Here is a 25,101-nt window from a genome sequence, read left to right on the forward strand (position 1 = left end):
TTTGTTTGAAAATTATGTTTTCTCTTAGATCAGAGTTTCCCAAAGTTTATGATATTTCCTCCTTTATTTGCTATCAGGAGCCATAACTAGTAAGAGGGTGAAATAATAAATGAGTAGTTAGCTAGTAAATAGGAAATATCCAATAGAGAGGGCAATTTTATGCAATTTTTAATTTATCTCCTGAATGAGCAGTTATAAAAATGAGTTTTGAGAATCCCTGTTCTAGATGTTAAGTCATTTGTACTTGTTTTTTTTATAGGTATTTAAGCATGGTATGGAGTTATTTTTAAGTTAAGATTTTTTAAAATTGATTTTGTTTTGAAGTTAGTCTGACTCAGGATAGTTTTTAGTAGCTCAGACTATCTTTTTTTGCTTTCTAGCTTCAAATTTTTTTTCTTTATATCTTCTACAACAGATGTGAAGTTTTTAAGTTTTTAAAGTTTGAATTTTTAAATACTTAAAATATATTTAATAAAATTCAGCTTTTGAAATAATTTACAACATTAAAATCATGTGAGATTCAAATTAGATTTTTTAAACACTAAGTTTAATTTTAAATCATATTTAGCTTCTAATATTGTGCAAGATGTTTTATGTTGTTTTACTGGATAATCAATTTTTAACATTATTTTTATTAATTATTTTTTTGATATCTTTATAAATTTCTTAGTTTTACTTATATTTTAAATTAGTTACTTAATTGATTTTAAACTGCTTATTTGATATGCCTGTTAAGACTATCTAAGTTTAAACCAGTTATGCCACTCAATTAAAATACTACGTTAGTTTAGATTTTATAAATCTCAAGTTAGCTTTCTTTTTGATTTTTGTTTCTATTGAAGTTTTTTGAGTAGAATTTATGTATGAAATTATGTTAAGGTTTAAATTAATTTAGTTCTGTAGTTTAATTTTTGTTCATTATACTTTAAAGCTCAAGTAACAGTTAAGCATTCCATTTTTTTAATACTTAATTTTGTTATTGAATTTTAATCTTTGTTTAGGAAAATTCAGGATATTTTTAGTCACTTGACTATTTCTTTGTGCTTTCTGTTGGTTCTTTCGCTTCGTAGCGATATAACCCTGATAATTCAGCATAAGTATTACTTGTTATTTCGTACGTTGTTTTAGCATCAAAAATTTGTAGTTTACTTATTTTATTTTAGCTTATATACATGTTAAACGATTTTTTAAGTTAAAACAGCTTTAATGGCTGTTAGCATTTTATAGGAAAACAATAAAGTTATCTTTCGATTTAAACTTAATTTTGCAATAGATTAGCAACTGTGCTCTTCAGATTTCCAACTCTCAAGTCTATCTAGATTTAGATTCTTCTGTTAATGAACAACGAGATGATTTTGATAACTTACTAAAAGATAGGTTAGTAATTTGCGTTTTTTATTTAAAACTAAATGGAATATATAAATTAGTTTAGCGTTGCCTGGACTTACTACTTTTCAAACTGTATTAAGTTTGTTTATTGTATCGTTAAAAATTTTATCTATTTTCATTTGACTTTGTTAGCAATAAATTTTGTAATATTTTTAAAACTGATCAGAAATTAGTTGTTATCATAGTCTAATATAACATTAAAAACTTATGTGTTTTTAAATATATTTGATAAAAATTTATGGTTATAAAGTATAAAGGAGATAAATATTTACTTGTATATTTTTTTAGAAAGCATAATTAACAATCACTATTTACAAGTATGTACATATAAACTTTTCAGAAGCTAAGTAAATTTAAAATAAGTTTTCTATTATTTTAACTTTATACTTTGGATTTTGTTTTTATTATAGTATAAGTACTGTAAAAAGTAATTTTACGAAAAATTGTTTAGAATTTTCATGTTTTCTTAAACTTTTATGGTCTTTTTAAATATTTTTAGTAATTAAGTTTGTTTTTTAAACTACTAACTTACCATTTTTTTTTTCTAATTTTGATTTTATTTTACTACTAAATGTTTTTATAGTTTTAAGTGGAGTTTTATTGTAACTTTTTTTTTTCAAAAGTCTCTAGTTATGGATGTATACATTTTTTATGTATTTAATAATGTTGAAAATGTCAAATAAATATTTATGTGTCTTTTTTTAATAAAAAATTATATAAAGAATTAGTTCTTTAAATTTTGACTTATTTCAAACAGTATGTATTTATCAATTGTTTTGACATATGTCTAACAACTCAATTCTACGTTTAGTTGCCTTTAAGCTATTTAAACGATTGCAAATGTATATAAAAAATGTTTTGTCTAAATTTTGATCTAAGTGTTTTAAGTTTTTCTAGCTACTAGTTAGCATTTACTGTTTAATTTTAAGTAACATATATTTAAAAATTAAATTAAATTTATTTTTTTCAAAAACTATAACTGTAACAAAAAGTTGCAGATGAAACTAGCTAATTTTATTGTTAACTTCAAATTTTTATCCAATAACGCACAAAGATTGTTTAATAAATAAACAACTTGTACTGCAAAGTTATTAATCTTGCTTAGCCTAATATAAAATATTTTTTTAATGCATTATATGTTTACATTAAAAGAATATTTATTTATTTATTTTGCTATTTTTATAATAGCTAGTTCATTCTTGAAAAACTTGTACTGACAAGCATTAAAGTTATAGAAAGTTAATTCAACTATAATATATCTTTTTAAATATATTTTTTTCTTGATATACTATATACTTTTAAAAATATATTCATTTAAAAAATAGTTAATAACTTAAGATAATTTTTACTAGAAAAAGAAACGCAATTATTCTGAGAACACAGCTATCTGTGAGAGTTCATGCATGTATACGTAAGTCGTTTTATTTTATAAAAGCCTTTTTTTCAAATCTTTTACCATGATAGTGTTTTTTTGTGTACTTTTTAAAAATAACATACATTGAAAATAGTTTGATATTTTCGTACAGTATTGTTGCATTTGTTTAGTACTGAAAAACTAAATTGCATAAAAATTAAATATCTACAGAGAAGCTGTATAATTGCAAAGGACGTGAATTGAGACGTGCTCTTTTTGCGTTAAAGCAAATTTTCCAGGTTAGGCGTTTTATGTACAACTAAAAACTAATATATATAAAACTGTGTATATTAATAAAATATACACTTCTAAATAAACTCAATTCCACAAATTATTTGATTTTTAAGTTTTTTTTTAGAAATTACTTTTTGAAAAATAGTTTTTCATCCACGAAAAGTGTATTTAAGATTTTTATTGCTTTTATTCTTTCCTATACATCTTTAGCTGTTTATATTTTTCTTATATATATTTTTAATACTTATGTATTAATTGTTTTGTTTTTAAAAAACATTTTTTAAATGAATTCAGTTTTAGCATAATGTGCATTAAGTTTATGACCTGTGGCAATTTAGCACACTATTGAAACTTTTACAATTAAATCAATGATTATTTTATCCGATCCACTAAGTTTTTAGTATTTTCAACGCAGCGTAATGCAGTATAAGCGATTTGGTGGTTTTTGTTTGAATATTTGAAATATTTTTACCTTAAAAACATAAAGTGTCACATTGTTTTGCTACTAGTCATTTAACTTATGGTTTTTAGAGAGTTTTAAGGCAAACAATAAATAATTTGCAGCAAACTACCCAATAAAATAATCAAAGTATAGTGAATTAATACAGTTTTATAAATATTGTTCAGCTTTATCAACTATTCAAAGATATTTAGAAATTTGAAAATAAATAAAACATAAAAAGTATTTGTATGTATATATATATTTTTATTTATACAGTCTGTACAATAAAAAAAGTTTTTAGTTGAAAAGTATGTGATGTTGTTGTAGAATATAGATGTGAAACTTAAACATTTTTGTTTATTATTATTATTAAATTATAGTTTGAAGTAAAAAAAAAAAGGAATAAAACTGCTTTATTACAATAAACTTTAATTTATTGTAATGTAAGATATTAATAAAAGTTTGAAAATGTATGAAGAGGTTTTCAATTATTTAGCAAATACAAAACAAATTTTAATTTTTTTAAATAAAAATTAATAGTAGAGTTCACTTCAATGAAAAAATATTTTTAGGATGACAAAGATCTAGTACATCAGTTTGTAAATGCAGATGGGCTAACTTGTCTTATAAAGGTTGGAGCCGAAGCGGACCAAAACTATCAAAACTATATTCTAAGAGGTTAAAATTATTAACTTATAACTTTAATATCTCAGCTAGATTTCGAAAATAAAACTCTTAATTTTTAGCTTAAATAAGATTAGTAATAACGTTTCTTAATCTTTGTCTTTGTTATTAGCTTACAGTTTTTAAAGAAAGTTTTTTTATTAAATCCATTTAATCATTTTAAACAAACTTGAAATAAAGTTTTAAATACTAAATTTTTCCAGATAGTTAAGTTATATTTAAAATAACACTAGAATAAGTATAGCAATATCATTAGTTTTTAGCTTAAAAATAAACAATTTTTTAGATTGTTTTGTCAAAAATATATGTACAGTACAGGTTATTTGCGTAATAGATGACAACTTGAATATATCTTTTAGATATTTCTTTATTTAGCTGTTTGAAGCTGCAATTAAAAATTGTGTCAATAAAAACTAATTTAGTATTTTTTTTGAAATTGTTGTTAGTTACATTAAATTACTTTATCAAGGTAAAAGGGCTTTTGTATAGTTTTTTTTTTGTTTCATGGTATAATAAAAAATTTTTAACAATTTAGTTTTTTGTTAGCCTAAAACCATAAAGTCTGCTAGATAAGCTAAATTTATTTAGTATATTTTGTTAATTTAATTAATTAATTAATTCGATAATAAATTTAAACATAATTTATACAAGTCCTATCGGTATAATCACTGCTCTGTTTTAAACTTTACATCAATATTTAAACTCATTATTGGTTTTAAGTTTTCTTTAAATTCTATTTATTATTACATATTTTTCATATAAATGTAAATCTTCTTTATAATATCTCTTTTTTCAAACAGCAACATGTGCTGTATCTCATTGTTTTAATACTATAAATTAATTTATCCGTGAGTTTAATTTATATTGCTTAAAAAACTTTGACAATAAGCGGTAAAAACTTTTGTTTGTTTTTACTTATCTTGCTACAATCTTAAACCTGTTGTCAATTTATATTTATCCAGTGCATGTTTATAAGTAGTTTTTGTAAAGTTTTTTTTGTTTTAGTACAAAGTAAACTTACCAATGTACAATTTTTTTTCAATTTTTTCTTCATAAAAAGAACAATATTATCTGTGTTTTTCTGAATTAACAATAATCAGTATCATTAGATATTTAAAAAATTTAGCAACGAAATTTTGAAACATTTTCATTTTAACACGAGATAAATTTTAATTTAAACACATATTAATGAATATTTAATTTCTTAAATTTGTTTTAAAGTAAGTTTATATAAAAAGAAATAGTTCATGCTGCTATTTGGTAAATTTTATTGTATTTAGTTTTTTAGTAAGCAAACTTAGAGTATCATTATTATTTTTTCAAAGTTTTTCTATAGTTTATTTTAAAATATCAGTTTTATCATTCTACTATTTTTCGTTTAAGCTCTTTTTATATTATTTTTATATTGTAGTTTAAATTTTCTCATTCTTTTTATACAGTTAAGAAATATTTATTATTTAATAACTTTTCAAAATCAGATAACTTCAATTAATTATTCATTTTTTACTGAATTATACGATTATAGCAAAATTATCTTAAGTTTTTAAGAAAATTGTATCAAAAATAGTTTACATTACTTCATTTCGTGCATGAAGCAAACATGTTTGTTAATTTAAATTTTTCGACTGTTGGAATTTAACCTCATATGTAAAAACAGTTTTCCTTAAAAGGATAAAATCTTTACTCGTTATAGTTTTGGAAAGGCGAAGAAGTAAATTTAGAGTGGATAAAATATATAGTTTTACCAAAAAGTCTAGACTGTAGTAAAATTATTTTATAAAATATGTATTTAAAATCCTTAATAGTTTGTTAATAATTAAAAGGATATAGTAATTTTTGTTTTTTTAATAGTAAAAACTAAAAAAAAACAATAACAACTTTTAAATTTATAGTTTTTTTTTAGTTACAAACTATTTTAAGTATTATTAATAAATTTTTTATATACATTTATATAAAAAATTCCTACAAAAATTGCGACCATAATTTAAATTTAAATTAAAAACTGTGTAAAAAACATTTTGTGTTTTATCAGCATATGAATGTTACTTTATAAAAAACAATTTTAAAGTAAAAAAAATATTTATTTTATTTGCTTTAAAACAGATAGAGCTTGATTATTTAAAATATCACAGGGAGGTAAGAAATTGATTATAAAAAAAGTAGCTGTTTTTATTAGAAATAATATAAATAGTATAAATGTAAATTTTTTTACTCAAATTATTAGCTTACTTTATTAGAATTAATAACTATGTTGTTTGAATTATTATCATTAATAATTTTTAGTAACATCTTTTAAAAGTACCTAGTTTTTAAACTTTAATTTAATTTTTTTTTTATTATTAGTTTTTGTTACTAGTATTGCTCGTAAATACTAAAATTTTAAGTATATTTTAATTTTTATATATGTACTTTCTATAGTAAAAATATTTATAAAACATTACGATACGTAATACTAGATAGAAAGTACCCTCATCAAATTGAAAAAAGAAAATTCTTTGTAAAAAATGTGAAACCATAATCTTATACTTGATTCCTAGTTATAATTTTAACTAATGTTGGCAACTAATGTTTTTAACTATAGTTGGAAACATTTTGTCAAATATTAGTTGAGTCTAAATATAAATTTTATTCATTTAAATTAAATTTTCTACAACGTTTATAAAAACTGTATTTATTTTTAAGTATACTTTAACATTATAAGCTTTTTTACTTAAGTTTTTGAATTAAGCACAAATTTTATATATCTTCGCTTGTATTTGGTATCAAAAAGGGTATAAAAAATAAAGAAAGATTTTGTATGGATATTATCATAAATTAGTTTTCAATACATATTTGTTTACAATTAGAAGCGTCTAGTTTTTTTACTAACTTAGTTTGATTTAAGTTTTTATTAAAAAACTAGAAAAAAACTAATGAACTAGCTCATTGGACGGTTAAATGAATTGATGTAAAAAAATATTGTAAAAGGACCTAAAGTAAAGAACAATCTCACGGTCGTCAAGCTACGCACTACTTATTTAATTTAACTATTTTGAGATGTGTATTAAAAAAAACATTTAACGTTGAAATAGTTTAAAAAGAAGAAGAAAAATTTAAAATGATACGTAACTTAAAACCATTTAGGTTATATAAAAAGTATGTTGAAACGGTAGAAAAAACTCTGCTTTGAATAATAAACTCAGGTGTTATAAATTATAAGCAAAGATAAAATAGTAAAAACTATATTCTCTGGGTTAAAAAAAACTTTACTTTGGTTGATTTAATTTTTACAACTAAAAGTATATATTTATACCTATAAATTTTAATTTTAACCATGTAAACAGACTTTAAAAAATTTAGATATACAATTTACTTATTCTTTGTAAGAGAAACAAAAAACTAAAGGACTATCAACTTTACATTTTAACATCAATTTCAACTAAGGGTTTAAGTATTAAACTTAAAAAAAAATTAAGCACTTAGTGACTCGACTTACTGAATTGATAACTACTAATTGAAATGTTTAGTAACAGTCTAAATTATATTAGGTTCTGCTACAATCTAAATTCTAAACTGAGCCAATGTCATTAGAACCCAATCAACATGATCTTTTAGGACTATCCTTATATATAAACAAATTATAAGTTTAACCCTAAAACATATGAAAATGATAGTTTCATGCAAACTATTTATATTTTATGTATTCCATATTTCTTTTAGCAAAATATATCTCATATTAGTCTGGAACCTTTCAAAATGCTTCTGGTCTTTTAAGTTATTGAGCTTTTTGGTGCACAGTTTTCCTGATAAACTAAATATATATTTTTATTGTTTTTACAGTTTATTATCAACAAAACTGTGTTCACTCCTATATTGGGATATAGGGGATCATCAGTTGTTATAAACAACTCTGAAAAAAGTTTTTGAACAAAATAAATGGAAGTTATGTAAAAGTATTAAGTAAAACTAAATTAAAACTAAAGTATTGAACTAATGGTTTAAAAACTTGTGGTTTAACAAAAAATTTATGATCTTCTTTATCCCAATATAGGAGTGAATCATTGTTTTGTTGATAATAAACTGTAAAAGTGAAAAAATAGAATCTCTTTAAAGCTAATTAAGTCAAGAACTTTGAATTGTTTGGTTTAAAACAAATTACAATAATAAACTTAATATATTTAAGTATGTTTATAACTAAATGTTGGTAAAAGTATTTTTTAGAAGATCTGGTGAAATGGTTATGTACTTAGTCTATGTTTTTAAGATAACTTTTGAAGTTAAATGCTAAAATAATATTTTTAAAGTTCACAAATACAACTAGCTCATAAACAGCAGTATTTTTCAAACAGCATTGAGCCAAATAATGATTTACGTTGACGGAATGGAAGGCGTCATAAGCCACTGCGAAACTGTGCGATGGCTTTATTCACTTACTTCATCTAAGGTTGCTCTTGTTTTATTTTTGTAAATCTTTATTTACTTCTAGTTAAAACGATTGTATATAATCTCTTTAAGCTTATTTTTCTTATCTATCTAGTCTTTTAGATTTAAACTGAATAATTTCAAATTACTTATATTAATTGTATAACTTTTAATTTTTAAATAAAGACATCATCAGTTAATAATAAAAACTCGAAAAAATGTGGTAAACATGTAAGAAGACATTAATTAGGCAAAACTTAAATTAAAACTGTTAATAAGGTATTAAAATGAACGAAAATGAATCTTCTTACATGTTTATCATATACCCCAGATTTTATTAATAGCTGATGATCTCTTTTTTAACTAAACTTTAATTTCAAAATAAAATCTTAAAATATTGGAACTTATATCATTCTCCATATCAATAAGTTAAGAACTTTAATTGCTATCTTTAAAGATAAAGTTTGTATACTAATTATAAGTAAATTGTGTAAATGAAAAGTTATAAATTTATTAATAAGAAGTTTACTTTAATACTGGGTTTTACCCAAAGCGATCATCAGTTACAAAATAATTCTTATAAGTAAAGTTTTTCATGTAATCTGAAATAATAAATCTCGTACAGTGTCACTTTAAGTTTAAAGTTAAAATCTATAGTTATTTGTTTAAAACTTAAACTTAAAGTTAGTTTAAAAACTGTAGTTTCAGTTCTTTGAAAAACATTTTCATAAAAAAATAAACAAATATATTACACTTTTATAAAATAATTAAACAATATACTTGATTATTTTAAAAATGATTACTTAAAAGCTGAAGGATAGGATGAATTTTAATGAGATCATATTTGTTTTGCCTTATAGATTTAGATTTTCCATAGGTATCTATTTCTTAAAATTACTAAATTTTTTAGCATAAAAGTGTAAGTTGGCTAGGCTAAAATTCTATATAATATAAAGAGTTTGTAAATTACAGTTAAACAACTTTTTAAATTTATTTTAGTTTTTTAATTTCATCCTTTTATTTTAGATTTTCTCCTAATTTTTTAGGTACTTAGTTAAGTTTTGTTTGTAATGCGTAAGAATCATACATTAAGCTTTGTTTGTTATCTAAAACATTAACACTTTTGACATTAAACGTCTGAGACCTAGGTCTCGTCTAACGAGAGCCTGTGGTCTGATGATCCAATAGGTATGATCAAAACTTGTTGTTGACTTTAGCTTATCTCACGGCAAATAAGGAGTTGGTTTTGACTATAATGACTTTATCCAATTTTTCTTTGATTGTATTTTTTAAGAAGTGATAATTAAAAAAGAAAAGAAAATAAACTAGAAGTTTTAATATTTTTCAATTGTGAAAAGTGGGTATTTAAAATAACTAATATTATTTCCAAACAATATTAACTGCTTTTTTTTATTTAAAAATGTATACTTTATTTCTATTTTGAAAGACAAGTATCCTGAAAAAGGCTTAAGTAAATCTGCATTCACTAAGTACTAAACTGTTTTTGGATGCTTTCATAAGTTCTTGATTTTAAGAGTAAAAACGCATTATATCTTATTTAGGTACTACAACTTTTTTTTTATAAATTAACTATCATAAACTTTTAGAAGTAGACAATTCTTTTTTTTTTGTGTTGTGAAGTTAGATATAAACAAAAATTACTTTGAATAACTTTGACTTTTAATCTTTTTTAAATAATATTGTAGTTATGTCAAAATACTTATACTTGTAAAACAAATATTAAGTAATCGAAATAAGTTAATTTTTATTTTTATTTTCAACCTACTAAGACTGATTGATTTTTTAGTTTCGATTGGTAGTGAAGACCAGTATGAAGTTGCTAATAGTATTTGTGGAGTACACAGAGAAAAATGCTCTTCTGCTTTTAAATGCAGTGCAGTTTGTAGATGCTAAATTAGGTTAGCTACTACATCATTATAAGAAGTAATCTATGTCGATTTAATAAGAACCTTGTTTTTGTTTAAAGTTGTATTTTTTTACTACTTTATTAGAAATATAAATAAATACATATATTAAGTAAATTTTGTTTAAAAACATTGTTTTTAGTTATTTTAGTTAATCATACTATTTCTTTATAGTTTTTAAGTTTTTCCTATAATTTATACATTTTATTTTAAAATGCATTAGCATAGTAAAGTTGAGAAGCTGCGTATGTTATTCATATAAATAGTTAATTTGCTTCTTTTTTCAATCTGGCAATTATAATTTTTTTGTTAAATGGTCAAATAGATTTAATTACAAGTAGGTTATAGCTTTATATACTTTCTTCTGTGTAACTAAAATTTTAAAAAGTAATCTGAATTTGTTTTGTTCCCCTTTAAATTACTTTCTATCAAATTTGTTTCAGAGTTGTCTCTTATCTACTCAACTTTATCTGTCTTTAAAGTAACTTTTTTAAATAAAAGAAATCTATATAAACTGTAAACAAAAAATCAAGAGTAAACAATATTGTACCAAGTATTTAATGTATTGTACAGTCATTAAAGTATACATCTATTTTAGACTTGTAAGAACAAATTGTATCAAAAAATTGTTATTTGAAATAATTTTGAAATTTAATTTGTAAACTAAAAATTAAATTAGCATATTTAAATTTATTAAAATAATAAAAAGGAGTAAACAATCACTTTTCTATCCGTTAGAAGTTTCTAAAAATTTATGTGTAATATTTTTTGTCTTTCACTAGAACTTTCTATTAAAAACTTTAGTAAAGTACTGAAGTTACGCAAAATTAAAACATATAGTTTTTTTATGTACTACTTGTGAACAAATTCTATATTTATAAATAGTTTAAAATATCAAATTATATTAATATGAAACAGAGTTAGTTGATATTTTAAAGAAATTTTTAAACATAAAAAATATATAATAGAATAAAATATTAAAAATTTGTTAGAATAATAATTGGTATTATTTATTTTTTTTAAATTTTCGTTAAATATATAGCCGATATAACTATTGACACAGTTTTTATTTTTAAATGATGTACTGTACAGAAAATAGTTATGTTAAATGCATTTAAATACGTTATACTATTATAAGTTTAGTTATAATTAATCAATCTAAAACTTTATATTTTATATTGTATCTGCAATTTTCAATAATTAATTAAAACATTATTAGTATTTGGCGCGACATAAAATGTTTACGAAAATGCAAACAATGTATAGTTGAAAAAATGTTTAACTCATTTTGTGTACTTAAAACATTGATGAAACATTTTGGCTTAATAAAGCTTTTATTGTTGTTAGTGTTTGTACTAAACATTTATTAACATTTTCATCTCAAAAAATGTTTTCTTTATACTTGATACTTAATTTTTTTTTTTAATTTGAAAATGTAGTGGTTTAAGTGATAACGTTTATATTTAAAAAAAAAATATTTTTCTGTTTATCTGTTTTAACTGCTTTAGTTTTTTTTCAAGTTTTAAGAACTTTGCTATATCCTTTGAAATAAATTTGATCGTTTTTCTGTCATTCTATAAACTTAAACAAGTTTTTTAAATTCTTTTTGATGTCTAAATCCAAAGGTAATTATACGAAATGATGTTTTCTTCTTTTTAATTTGTTTTATACAAGTATATGATCAAAAGTATTTAAAAAAAAACAGTTTTGGAAACAGCTCGTTGAAATGTTGAAACTGTATGGAACATTTTCTACGTTTTTACAGTATTTTTATTATTAGTTATTTAACAGCAAAGAGACCTGTAGTTTACAATTAAAAATTATTTTTAAGCTCTGCACATAATTTCAACTGATTAGAATTGTGCTATCTTTTTAGGAAATGAATGTAAAAAAACATAACTTATCAAAAAAATTGAAACAAAGTAATAATGATAACTACGATATCTTAATGCTGCTTTGGTTGCTACTACAGCCCAGTAAGATATAGTTTGACTTTTTAATTGAATATAGTTTTGATTAAAAGCTTGATTTTGCAGTATTTTTTATTTTGTTTCTAGTTTTATTGATATAATTGTGTAGCTTTAAACGCTAATAGGTTATGACTTTTTATATCAAAATAGCAAAAAAAGAATATTATTTTTCGGTTACAGTCGTGGAATAAAAACACAAGAATGTTGAATTGTACAAGTTTTTTTTTTTTTAATTTGTAGTTTATTGATAAAAGTATAAGGCTGGTTTACTAGACAACTTCGTTAGCATAGAGTAAAAAAAATAATTTAATTAAATTTGTTTTAAATGTACTAAGTGTTTTACTAGTTTTATTAAAATTAAACATGCTTAATTTTACAGGACAGCCAGCATGGAATAATTTGATGACGGTATTAGGAGAAAAAGATGGAATTGATACAGAACTTCTTACGTTTGCCATGACTCTTATCAATAAAACTTTAAGTAATGTGTCCGATCAAGACACTTTTTATGATATTACAGACAGTTTAGAAAAACAAAAAATAGATGAAATTTCACAGGTTGTATTTGTTAAAAGCTATAAAACGCTTACTAACAATGTTTGATTTACTTGGTTTTAACTTGGTATTTATATTTTCATTATTATAAGCTTATAATTATATATAATATAGTATTATACAAACAGAGACATCTCACTAAAAAGGGAAATGACATAGATCTCGTAAAACAGTTCAAAATCTATGAGGTAAGATATTTTTGATTATGTGTAAACTTAAAGCTATCAATTAAATATAATGTACTTTTTACTTTAAAGATGACAATCAAAGTTCTCAACTTAAATATAAGGAGAATGATTTATTCAAAATTTTAAATTTTACTTACTGTACAATCTTTCACTCGCTTGCAACTAGTCAAACGAGATCATTAGTTGAATAAAGTCTTATTCAAATAGAAACTAAACTAAAATAAGATTTTATTCTACTGATGATCTCGTTTGACTAGTTGCAAGCGAGTGAAACATTGTATTGTTATGAAATCTAAAATTTTGAGTTATTTAAATATAATAAAAAATCTATATAAATAACCCATTTTAAGCAATTAAAATGTTGTGTATTATTTTTTTATAAGTTTTAAGTTTTTTTTAATAAATTTCATTAAGTTTAATATTCTACAAAATTCTTAGTTTTGTTTTCTTAGTAGTTGCTAAAACTACCAGAAAATATTTATTTTTAGTGTACTTAAACAAATATTACTCTCAACTTTAATAAATAATTGTAGTAATTTAGTACAAAACAGTATTTGTAGTAATATAGTAATAAAAACATAAATGCAAATTTAATCTGTTTAATTTAAATAATGTTAATTCATATTTGTAGTTGATTATTACATGCTTTTCAAATTATACAAAGAAGTAAAACATTGGAAAATTAAACTAATCCATATAAAGCTACAAAATTTTATTGTTTCCGTTATAGAAGACAAGTAGTAATACATAGGTAGATTAAAGATTTTTACATGATTACACAAGTTACATAAATTGTTTTGATATTGTTCAATTAATTTTGAAAAACTTATTTTAGTTAAATTAATTAAATTTCAAGTAGACTTTAAAACAAGTTTGTCTTACGGTAATACAATTCAAAACAACATTTAAGGAAAAAATATTCACATAGTTAGATACTTAAACAAAATATTGTTTAGTAAAAATAAAAATTATATTTAAAAAATTGTTGTTAATTTAAATTAAATTTTATTATGTCATTGTTCTTAGTTTGTTTAAGTATTTTTACTTTGTCAAGGTAAATCAAAACTGAGTAATGAAAAAAAAAACATAAAATAGTTAACGTGTCGAACATTTTAAAATTATTTATAATAACATTTCTTGAGTTTAATATACAATTAAGTTTTAATAGTTTATTATGGTATTAAACGTAACTACTAATAGTTTTTACATATGATTCAGTATGCAAATGTCTATTTAGCTTATTGCAAATACTTTATTGACTTAAATTACAAAGATAAAAATTATATATTACATAATTGTTAAGATATTAGAACAGTTTGATTTTTTAAATCATTGTAGAAGTTATGTAGACTTTATGTTTTAAAATTGTTTGAAAACATTAGATGGCATTGAAACACGAAGATGGCGAAGAAGAATCTTCTACTCTGAGCACTAACGATTCTAATATTAAGTATAACATTTTTCTGTCTTTTTATATTAAATTTTTGTTCTAATTTAAATGTCTTCTTTATACTTAAAAACTAAAATCGTTTTTTATATGTCTCTAAGGAACTTTTTCTTAAAGAGTGCATTTATTTTTCTATGCACAGAGTATTTGATCTAAATGAAATATTTTCAAGAAATTAAATTTTGTCTTGTTTTTCAAAGCTATTTACAGTTTTTGTAATCAAAGAAAGTCAAGCTACAAAAGCAGTTTTATTAATTTTTTTGTCACGCACATATTTTATAGATGCAATTAAGTTCAATATTTCTAGATGGAATAGAAGTAGAATCAAATCAACTCAAGTTGAAGAAAGAAAAAGTCACAGAAGAAAGAGCTCTTTTTTAATGTCCCCGCATTCAAAGGAACAGCCCCATGCTGAGACCTTGAAAAATGACATCGTTGGTAACAATAAGTTAGATGAAACAAAGGATAAGTCTGAAAGTTCAAGGGTCGATCTTTCTAAAGAAATTAAACCATGGCTTCATCATTCTAGAAGATTAAGGTAGTTTTTTGTTCCACGCTAAATTAGTTTGTGTTTTTAATATTTAAATTATTTTATTAACTTTTTCAATAAGTTTTATTGTATAATATCGCTATAGCTAAGAAAATAAAACGTATTGTTTCATAAACTGATAAATTAATTTAACAGCTGCATTTAGTTTAAAACTAAAGGTTTGAAATAGTTAATTTGTGTTATGTATATACGACTTAAGTTTTCTTTTTTAACTGTTTCAGTAAGTGTACGAAGCAATTTTAATGTTTAATTTAATTACTTAGATATACATAGAGAAAATTGATATATATAAAATAAACTTTGGTTGTTCAAGTTTGTTGATAATGAGAGTTATACTCTTGAAAGTGATTCAAACTTTTAAGGTGTTATAAAACATGTATAATTTTTTTGATTTAGTATTATTCGATTGTTTATCTTAACATACATTAAGTTTTTTGATACAATAAGCTTAATTTTTACGTTATCAGCTATACCAATAAGCTGTTTTGATGTGTATTTTTACTAATAATTGTAAACTACTTATAATTAATAATTGTAAAAAAAATATTAAAAAATAATTAACTACTTACTTATATGGCTAGTAGACTATATATTTTAACCTTATTATTTAAATAAAAAGTGTGTCGTTGCAAATTTTACAACTACGTTTTAAAACTGTTTTATAGACTAATAACCAGAAGAAAACAAAAAATAATTTTTTATTAATCAAAAGAAATCATAACTTAAATTAGATGTTTAAGATTAGGGTTGTCAAAAAACCTGAAATTTGACAATGTAGGCTAAAAAAGCTAGAGTTGGTGAAATTAAAAAAAAACTTGAAATTTGAACCAAATTGACTAAAAAAAACTTTGAATTTTAAATAAAGGAGTATAATTTTGTTTTGACACAAAATCATTTTGATATAAGACGGTCATTTTTGCACTAGAGTAAAAAAAACAGAAAAAGAATTTAAAAAAAAAAAACTAAAATATAGATTAATAAAAAAAACAAAAAAAATACTGACCGAGGGTATGAGTTAGGGTAACAGATAGTAAAAATAAAAAATAATTAATAAAAACTATTATTATAAAAACAAAAAAAATTAATAGTTAGAAAAAAATTAATCAAAAAAAAAACTACCGACTGAGGGTAAGGTTTAAAGGTAACAGTGATAGTAAAATAAAAAAATACTAAAGTAAAAAAATAAAATTAACAAAAATAAAATTAATAAAAAGTTCAACCCGTGCAAAAATTTTTCCGTGCAAATTTGTTTGCTCGTGCAAAAATGTCTCCTCGTGCAATAGTGTTTATGTGCAATCTTGTCCCCTCGTGCAATTTTTTACGCTCGTGCAAATTTGACATCTACCCATTTAAAATAGCTTTACAGTATGTTTTCAGTGTTGTTATACTATTTAAGACAGTTTTTTACCTTAAACTTATTTTTATTCTAAAAATTTATACTTTCGAAAACCTGGAAGAAACCTCTTAAAAACCTTTGACTTCCCTGTTGAGGTATACTTTTTCCTTAGTTTTGAAGCTTCAACATAATCTACTAGTGTTTAATTTACAAAATTGTTATACAGCTTTAAAGAAACAACTATATTTTTCCTAAACTGTACGTTTAAAGGTATCGTTTTTTCTTAATAAAACTATTTACCAAAAGATTTTGGCAATAAAAATATAAGTAATATACAATTTTAAAGTTAAGTTTTTATTTTAATCATGTTTTTCAACTTATATCTTAATTAATTTTAAAATAAGAATCAATTATTTTTATACTTTGCTTGAAAAGTATCTTAAATTAAAAATTATTACATATTACGAATATTCTAGAGTTTTCAAATAGAAAGAAATAATATGATAGCGTTGTATTACTTTATAATGTAAGATCAACTTAGTTTTTTTTCAGATCGTATCTATACCTTTAGTGTAGTATAAACCTAAGTATTTATATACAGTAATTTAAATTATTTTAACTTTGTATTTTTCTTGCTCACAGGCGAACAAGTTATGAAACGCAATCGCTGTGCATGGAGGCAAACACTAATAAAAACAATAATTTGTAAGTTATGCTTTAAAACTTATATTTTCGCTGTACTATATTGTTTTTTTTAAGTATTTCAATTTAAATGAAAAAAGGAATGAGTTTGTGTTTTTTTAAAACACAGTGTTTTGAGAAAAAACTGTTTACGAACTAAAAGTAAATGTAATTTTAAGGTCTGTAGAAGTCGACCCTTGCTCAAATAGAGTGTCGATCAATCCCACTCATTACAAAAGTGCCAAATCAACTTCTATTGATGATAATATTAAGATTCAACGCCGAATGTCTAGAATTGAACAACGTAGATTAAGGTAGTTTAGTAGTAAAACTCGGACCTATAAAAGTAAAATAAATAGAACAAAAATAAAATCAGTTTTTAAATAGTTTTTATATATTTTACTAGTTTTAAAGTTTTAAATAAAGTTTCTTGATCATTTGTACTTGATATATCTATATATATATATATGTATATAACTAAAGTGAACTTATTTTTTTAATCGTGCTAAAAAGCTAATAATGTTGATAATAAAATATTTAGTTTACTAAATTGTACTATCTCATAGGCAATCAATATTCTTTTAGTTTTTTATTTCTCACTTGTTTTTTATAAAATAGAAGTGTTAATAGTTTTACTAGTTTTAAACTTTTTCCGATGTAACTAATAACGTTTGTTTCATAAAAATTTTATCTGCTTGATTAACAATATCATTCGTAACATGGAAAAATATTATATTTCCAAATATTAATATCATAAATTTAGAAACTGTAAACTATCGTTAAATTTTTAGTTTAATTTGAAAAAAAAAATTAATTAGAATTTAAAATAATTACCAGATAAACATTGAAATATGTTAATGTAAAGCAGTTTTTCAAAATATTAACTTACCGTTTGTTAGCGTACGAGAGTTTATTTTACTTTTTGACAGTTTTAGTTTTGAATATATCTTTAGATTTGAGAGACAATGACCAAATTCATAGTTTTCATAAACTTTTTTTTACAAAATTTATTTATTGTATAACTTAAATCATATTTTTTAAAAGTAAATTGATAATTTGAAAAAAAAACTAAAGCAAAGCCATAGAAATATTGATATAAAAAACAGTAAAAACTTTAAAATTGTATTAATATAAAAAAACAATAACATGAAAGAAATTTACAAATGTTTTATTAAGTTAATAATTTTAAACAATCAAAGTATTTTTGTTGTTTGAATATCTAAAAAAAAATCTTACTTGGCATTATTTACGTAAGAACGCATAAAATATGTAGGAAACTTTAAATACCTACCTGTTTAAATTCACTTAAACTCTTAATCTTTTATAACTTGTGATGAATTTATAAATATTCTTTTAAATATAACTTGTTAGATTCATTTGTATTAAATTTAAGTTTGTAGTTTTTGTTTGCTATTTTTATTTCATTCTTGTCTAAATAATATGTTTTTTTTCTTGTTTCATGTAATTGCTTAAATAAGTCAAAGTAGGTACAAGTTATGTAAACTAAGTTTCAAATAAAGTCATAAAATTAAACACAAAATACATTAAGAAATAATCAGTATCGATTTTTTTCTAGATTATAAAAAGAGTTAGTTATAAAATTTAGTCTATTTTAAATGTGAGTATACACTTTAAGTATAAGTTATTATATTTAAAATTGTTAAATTTTTTACAAAGCTAAAATTTTTGATAGTTTTTTTAGCAAATAATTTTCATTAGAATATATACTGGTACATACTATATATTTTTTTAATTTGTATGACTATTTTGTATTTTAATGAATTTATCAAGGTTTTTTCAAAAAAAAGTTCCCTAAGTATTGTTAAATGTATATTATGCACGTTTGCGCACATCAGCTTCTGATTTCAAAAATAAGTTTTTACACAGAAATATTCGTATTGCTTATAATTTGTAAATAGCTTTGAATTTTTTCTTACACTAAGAAGTCAAAAATAATAAAATAATAAAATTTTATTATTCAAGAAACTTGTAATTTTTTAAACAAATATTTAGTACTTTATTTACTGATAGAAAAGTAGAAAAGACTCAAAAGTTTGTATAAAAACAGTGATTAAAAAGTTGTAAAAATTAGTATCATTCCTTTTTTTTCAAAAGAAAATAAAAATTTAATCTTACTTTGTTTTGATAGTTTTTAACAAGTTCTAGTATATTGATACTAACACAAAAAATGCCTTGCTGTTAATATTTTTATTTGTATACAAGAATTTTTAAGTTATTGGCAAAATCAGTATATATTTTAAACACTCGGGTTGTTTCTTTTTTGATGATTTCATTAAGTAAAGTTTAAAAAACTTTTACAACTCTCAAGACTTTAACAATATATCAATTAGAGAATAATAGTTTATAATACACTTTATGTAGAAAATAATAGAATAATGCAGGTTTGCCACTCAACTAGACTAGTCAGGATAACTCATAATAAGTTTTAAAATTTTGGAAAACTCAAGCTAGGTTGATAGTTTTTGTAAAACTCTAAATATTTGACATTTGAACTTTAATTAAATTGAGTTAATTATATTTTGATAGTTGTGTAATGATGCCTTTTGCCTAATTGAAAATCTTATTTTCTATGATTTTAGTTTTATACTATTGAAACTCAATGAAAGTTTTCACCGTTTGACTATGACTATTAAAAATATCTATCAGGCCTTGTTTTTTCATTTTCAAAATGAGTTGTACAGTGTGAAATATATAAGATAAGTGTCAAGTTATAATGCTCAACATGATATGAGAACGTCTACGCTCAACTTAATATGATAAGTAGTGAACTTTTTTTTTGATAACTAGTTTTAAATAATATTTATTTAGCTTTTAAGTCTTAAAAATTATTGTTTATTTAGCTGAATAACTTAGTTATTTTATTCTTCAGTTTTTTTCTAATGTACTTTAAAAAAGTGAAATTTTCTATATGCTTGAAATCAATCTGTCTGTCTTACAATCGCTAATTCTAAAATGTGTTATAAATTTTTTTAAACTTATAACATAAGTAAGTTGCACATGAGATTTTAGCCACGAAATCTAGATATATTTTTGCGAGTCAAGCTAGTTATCACATACTGGCAACCCTTTAACGAATTAATACATGTATGTACTGTTTTTGAACAATTTAATTGATTTGTTAGAAGGGTAAGTACAAGAAGTTGTTTTATAAATATATAATAAACATATTTTGAACTGGTAAATCTTAGCTCAGCTTATCGTGTTGTTAAATGTTGAAATTTGATTAACTTATATAAAGTTTTAGTTTGAAAATATTTATAAAATAAGTACCGTACATAGTTTTATAAAATTTCTTAAACTATTAGCTTTAATGAAATAGTAAATACTACACTAACTTTTAATTTTTTGTCTGTATCGGTAATTTATTTAGAATTTTTTTTATAGTTTTTTAAAAGTATTTCTGAGCATGAAAGTTAGAAATTTTTAACTTATTTCGGAAAATAAATCTTTTTTTTCGAGTAGGAGAGTTTTACCATCAATTTGAAACAATATCTTAATTAAGTTTTCATATTACAATATATGATATAACTTAATAACGCGATACTACATAACATTACTATAAGTATGCGCTTATTGGATTAAAAATTTATATTCAATTAGTATTTTTAACCACTTTCTTAAGTTTTAAACATAAAAAAGCAATAAATGAAATACTTAAAACTTATTCTTTATAGTTTTTATGCTGAGTAGATGAAAATTTCTTAAATATGAAACTAAATTACAAATTATAGAATGATATAAATTTTACTATTTTTATAGAAGTCTTTTATCTAAGATGTTGTTTTTTAAATACGTAGTTTCAAAAAAAATCTGTAAACGCTATATTGAAGTTTTCAATTGAATACTGTCAATTGGTATAATTGTTCTATTGGCTTAAAGTTATCCATCAAAAACACATATCAAAATAAGCATTAAAACATATTTGTATCTTTTTTATATTTTACAAGGTTATCAATACAGGATTTGTTATATTGTTTTCCTATCTTCTTTAGGGAGCGTTCGTAATAAGTACAGTTTTTGCGAGCTTGGTTTAAAAAAAAGATTACTATGATAATCATCAAAAGTTATAGCGATAAAGTTTTTAAAACAAAATGTATCTAAAATTTACACAATTTTGCATTATTACGTTGTTTTTATCTTTTCGTTAAAAATTCAACGAGCAATAAAGTTTTTTTACAAAGCTAAGTTACTTTTTTTGTTGTCGAGTTACTCGTCATGTTGTCGCTATTCGTTGTAGAACTTGACAAACAAATGTTTTGCAAAGCTTAACTATTCGAAACTTATGCTAATTTTTGTCTCACTTTTTAGAAGAGAACAAGAGAAAGAAGTAGAATTAAAATCCATCAATAGTGGCCAAATGAATAAATCTTTCCTTCACGGGGATCCTACAGGTTGATATTTCCACGTGATTATTATATGTTAATTCGAATGTTAATTACATATTTTTGAACATAAATTGTGTTCGAAGTTAAGCCATCCTAATATGCATTAATAAATTATATGTATAATTACAGAAATAGAAAAAGACCAGCAAAATAAAAAAGACGACTCGAATCCTTTGCCTCCATCGAGAACTAGCACCAGTGTTGTACTGCAAAGACGCAGAGAAGGTAAAATTTTTGTATTATTGAGATCATATGCACCTATATCAAGTTTAATTATAAAGTTTTTTATGAAAACCCTTATGAGTTTATGCCAAAAATTCAATACAGAAAAGCGTCGATTGCAGCAGCAAGCAGAGCAAAAACTGGTTTCGGAAAACAATGAAAAAAACCAACAAGTTATATCAACTGAACCTGTTATAATAAAAAGTCCACGCGAGGCTAGACGTCTCAGACGAAGGTTTTCACAAGAAATAATTTCTCAATCCACACTTGCATCTAAACCTTTCTCTAAAAATTTGATTCAGCCGATAATTGAAGACAGTAAAAATAGAGAAACATCATCTAATGATTTAAATGCGAAAATCTGTTCCGAATTAACTGAAAACCCAGAGTCCAAAAAACCAACTAGTAGTTTACCTCAAAAGCTTCAAGGTAACAAAACACCTGATGTGTTAGATGAAGATAAAAAACTTAAGCTAGATATGATTTATTCAACACCTTCAAATATAGATAAAGCTAGCAATGGCATAGATTCTCCTAACATACTTGAGGATTCTCATAAAACCATTGAAACAAAACTTAATGAAAAATTAAATGAACTCAGCCTGAAAGACATGAAGTTTAATGATTCCGAAGATAAAATAAATTCAAAGTTACATACAGGATCTTCTGTCGACCCGGAACATGTAACGATTACCCAGCAACCTGTTAAGAATCCACTACCGAAAAAACATAGTGATGAAATGTGGGAAAAGTTAACAGCTCAATTTGATTCAGTTAGTCTATTAGTGTTTTTTTACCCCATTTTTAATTTATTGGTGTTATTTGTTTTAGATAAAAAAACAAGCTTAAATTGATTACTCATAATTAAGTTTTTTTATAGCAAAAACTGGTAATTGACGGGTTCGACTTTTCCGACGTCACTTGTTTAGACGACATCGACATCTTGTCGCCTCCGAAACTTCCCACGACTTCCCTCGGTTTTCCACCACCGCCGCCCGTTCCTGCCGCCATCCCATTGCCTCCTTCCATACCCGGAATACCTCCTCCTCCTGTTTTAAGCACGATACCTCCTCCACCGCCTCCAGCCGCACCGTCTCCTCGTAAAAGCGCGAAAGTTGAAAAGAAGCGGACCGTCCGGCTTTTCTGGAAAGAAGTTAGCGTTTGAATGTTGTTTGAACATTTAATAAATATTTGATTGCTAATATTAAACATACTTTTCATTGATTTTGTAAAATGCTTTTAGTCCAACTGAAATAAAAACATGATTGGTTTCTGAAATTTTTACATTTTTCATGTAGTAAAATTTTGTATTCTTCTCATCTTTGTTCAAATAATTGTTTTTTTCTGTTGCTTGGTAATAAATTTTTTGTAAGCTATTTCAACACAAACAAGCAAGTTATGCTGTCGAGCTTAATATATAACTACTAAATGTATTAATATAAACTAAATCGATACGTATTACTTGCAACAAAAAATATATAGTTTGTTAGTTAGTCTTAGTTGTTTAGTAACGTTCTCAGATTATACATGTTTAAAAAAGCCACTTTATGTTATTGAACTAAATGTTGAATAAAGAAATGAAATAAGTTATGATTTTTTTTTAATCCTCAGCTTGTTTTGTGACTTTTGTTTGCTAGCAGTTATAAAGAATAAACTTTACTTAGATATCAATACAAACCAACTTTTTTAGGCTTCAACTATAACTGGGCTGACTGGAAGTGTTAAAAATGTTTGGAATGAAATCGAAGATGTGAATGTAGATAATGATAAATATATTTCCTTATTTACATTAAAAAACAAAGAAAGTACATCTAATAAGGTTTTCGTTGTATATTTACTTTGTGAAACTTATCTATTTCTAAGTTAGTTGGAAAACGTTGAATTTTTTTTTATCTGTACAATATCACTTTTAAATACGTTTTGATAAAGCAGGTAGACTACGTTTTAACTGATATAGGTTTACATTTTGCGAATTAACTTAGCAGAAGATTTAAATTACATTTTTTTAAAGCTGAAATAATTATACGTACATGGAGTAAAAAACTTTAACGTTAATCATTTACTAAGTGTAAACTTAATTAAATATTGTTTTGACATAGCCGTAAATACAAATTTAAGGTTGTTGCCAGTTTAAACCCCTAAATCAGGGTTTCACAAAGTGTGCGAAAATCAGGGCGCAAAAACTAGTAAGGGAGCGAAAAAATAAATGGATAATTAATAAGTAAATGAGTACAATTTCTGCCAGATGGGTGTTTATGGACAAAAATTAAAAACTCTGCTGCTAATTTAACTTTTTGCAACTACACTAGTTGGTCTCAAGTTTTCAGTTAGACTCGCCTTTTTAACATATTTATATTTGTTGTATGTTTTATTTGATCAAAGGAAAAATTACATGTTAAAAAGAATTTAGTTTCTTTTTTTTTTTGTTAAGATGCTTTTTTATTAAAGAGTATGTTAATTTTTATAATAAAAAATTAAATTATAAATCGTCAGCTTTGCGTATAAAACGGTCTGGATTTTTGATGAACACAATAATATTTCACTCGTCGCTATGATGTTAAGTTTAATATTAAGTACATTTTTGCTCATGTTTATGTTTTATTTATAAAATGTGACTGACTAATTAGTCTATATTATTTTTCTCGCAAAAACCGTTGTTTTATATTGAAAAAAATACTATGAGAGTTTAATATTATATATAAGCAAGTTTTAATTTCAGTATTTAAAGTTTCTAACTAATGCAAAACTTAAATCTCGAAAACTTTTTCATTTTTAAGTTTTATAATCAATATGATTAACAAAGTTTTTTTTGTTAAACTGCTTGAAGAATTTTTATCCGCAAGAGTGCAGAAAAGATAATAGTTTTTCTATTGCTGTAATTCAACTTACTTAAAAATAGATTTAAACGGAACAACTTTAAAATTATCTGTCTACTTGCGTACAAAATAACGCAAATGATGTTGTGTTATAATCTGAAAACTTTGCGAGTTTAAATAACAGCCGCGGGCTTTATGACGTTAATCTATCTTTTTTTTCGTAGAACGTTTTTATTTCTATGTAAAGCTCCAGTTCTGATACAGTGTTAAAAATATTTTGAGAAATGATCGCGTACTTAATTTTTGTGTTTAGCTATAATTGACTATTTTACTCTAAGTCTGACGTTTGTACGTACATTTTTCCTAGTAATCGTTTAATGTTTTTTGAAAGTATTTATATTTTTTTTATTTCAATATAATTTTTTTGTTTAGAATTTTTTA

The 25,101-nt window shown here is 23.2% G+C and overlaps 1 protein-coding gene across 3 annotated transcripts in view; it reads left to right on the forward strand.

Moving 5' to 3' along the window:
- Positions 1-25,101, forward strand: part of LOC145843952 (FH1/FH2 domain-containing protein 3-like) — a 38,066-nt gene that overhangs the window by 538 nt on the left and 12,427 nt on the right. For all 3 annotated transcript variants that reach the window (XR_014370263.1, XM_082951239.1, XM_082951240.1), the window contains exons 2-18: positions 1,274-1,377; positions 2,742-2,800; positions 2,975-3,042; positions 4,052-4,157; positions 8,492-8,586; positions 10,372-10,483; positions 12,839-13,017; positions 13,143-13,202; positions 14,585-14,652; positions 14,957-15,187; positions 17,178-17,240; positions 17,396-17,530; positions 21,546-21,628; positions 21,752-21,847; positions 21,950-22,617; positions 22,725-22,997; positions 23,535-23,663. Coding sequence is in view for 2 of the 3 variants with exons in the window: in XM_082951239.1 (XP_082807365.1) it covers positions 1,274-1,377; positions 2,742-2,800; positions 2,975-3,042; positions 4,052-4,157; positions 8,492-8,586; positions 10,372-10,483; positions 12,839-13,017; positions 13,143-13,202; positions 14,585-14,652; positions 14,957-15,187; positions 17,178-17,240; positions 17,396-17,530; positions 21,546-21,628; positions 21,752-21,847; positions 21,950-22,617; positions 22,725-22,997; positions 23,535-23,663 (2,529 nt within the window). In the remaining variant the exon portion in view is untranslated. The remainder of the gene's footprint in view (positions 1-1,273; positions 1,378-2,741; positions 2,801-2,974; positions 3,043-4,051; positions 4,158-8,491; positions 8,587-10,371; positions 10,484-12,838; positions 13,018-13,142; positions 13,203-14,584; positions 14,653-14,956; positions 15,188-17,177; positions 17,241-17,395; positions 17,531-21,545; positions 21,629-21,751; positions 21,848-21,949; positions 22,618-22,724; positions 22,998-23,534; positions 23,664-25,101) is intronic.

This window comes from Thalia democratica, chromosome 9, assembly GCF_965202585.1.
Source record: "Thalia democratica chromosome 9, ktThaDemo2.hap1.1, whole genome shotgun sequence".
Lineage (NCBI taxonomy): Eukaryota > Metazoa > Chordata > Thaliacea > Salpida > Salpidae > Thalia > Thalia democratica.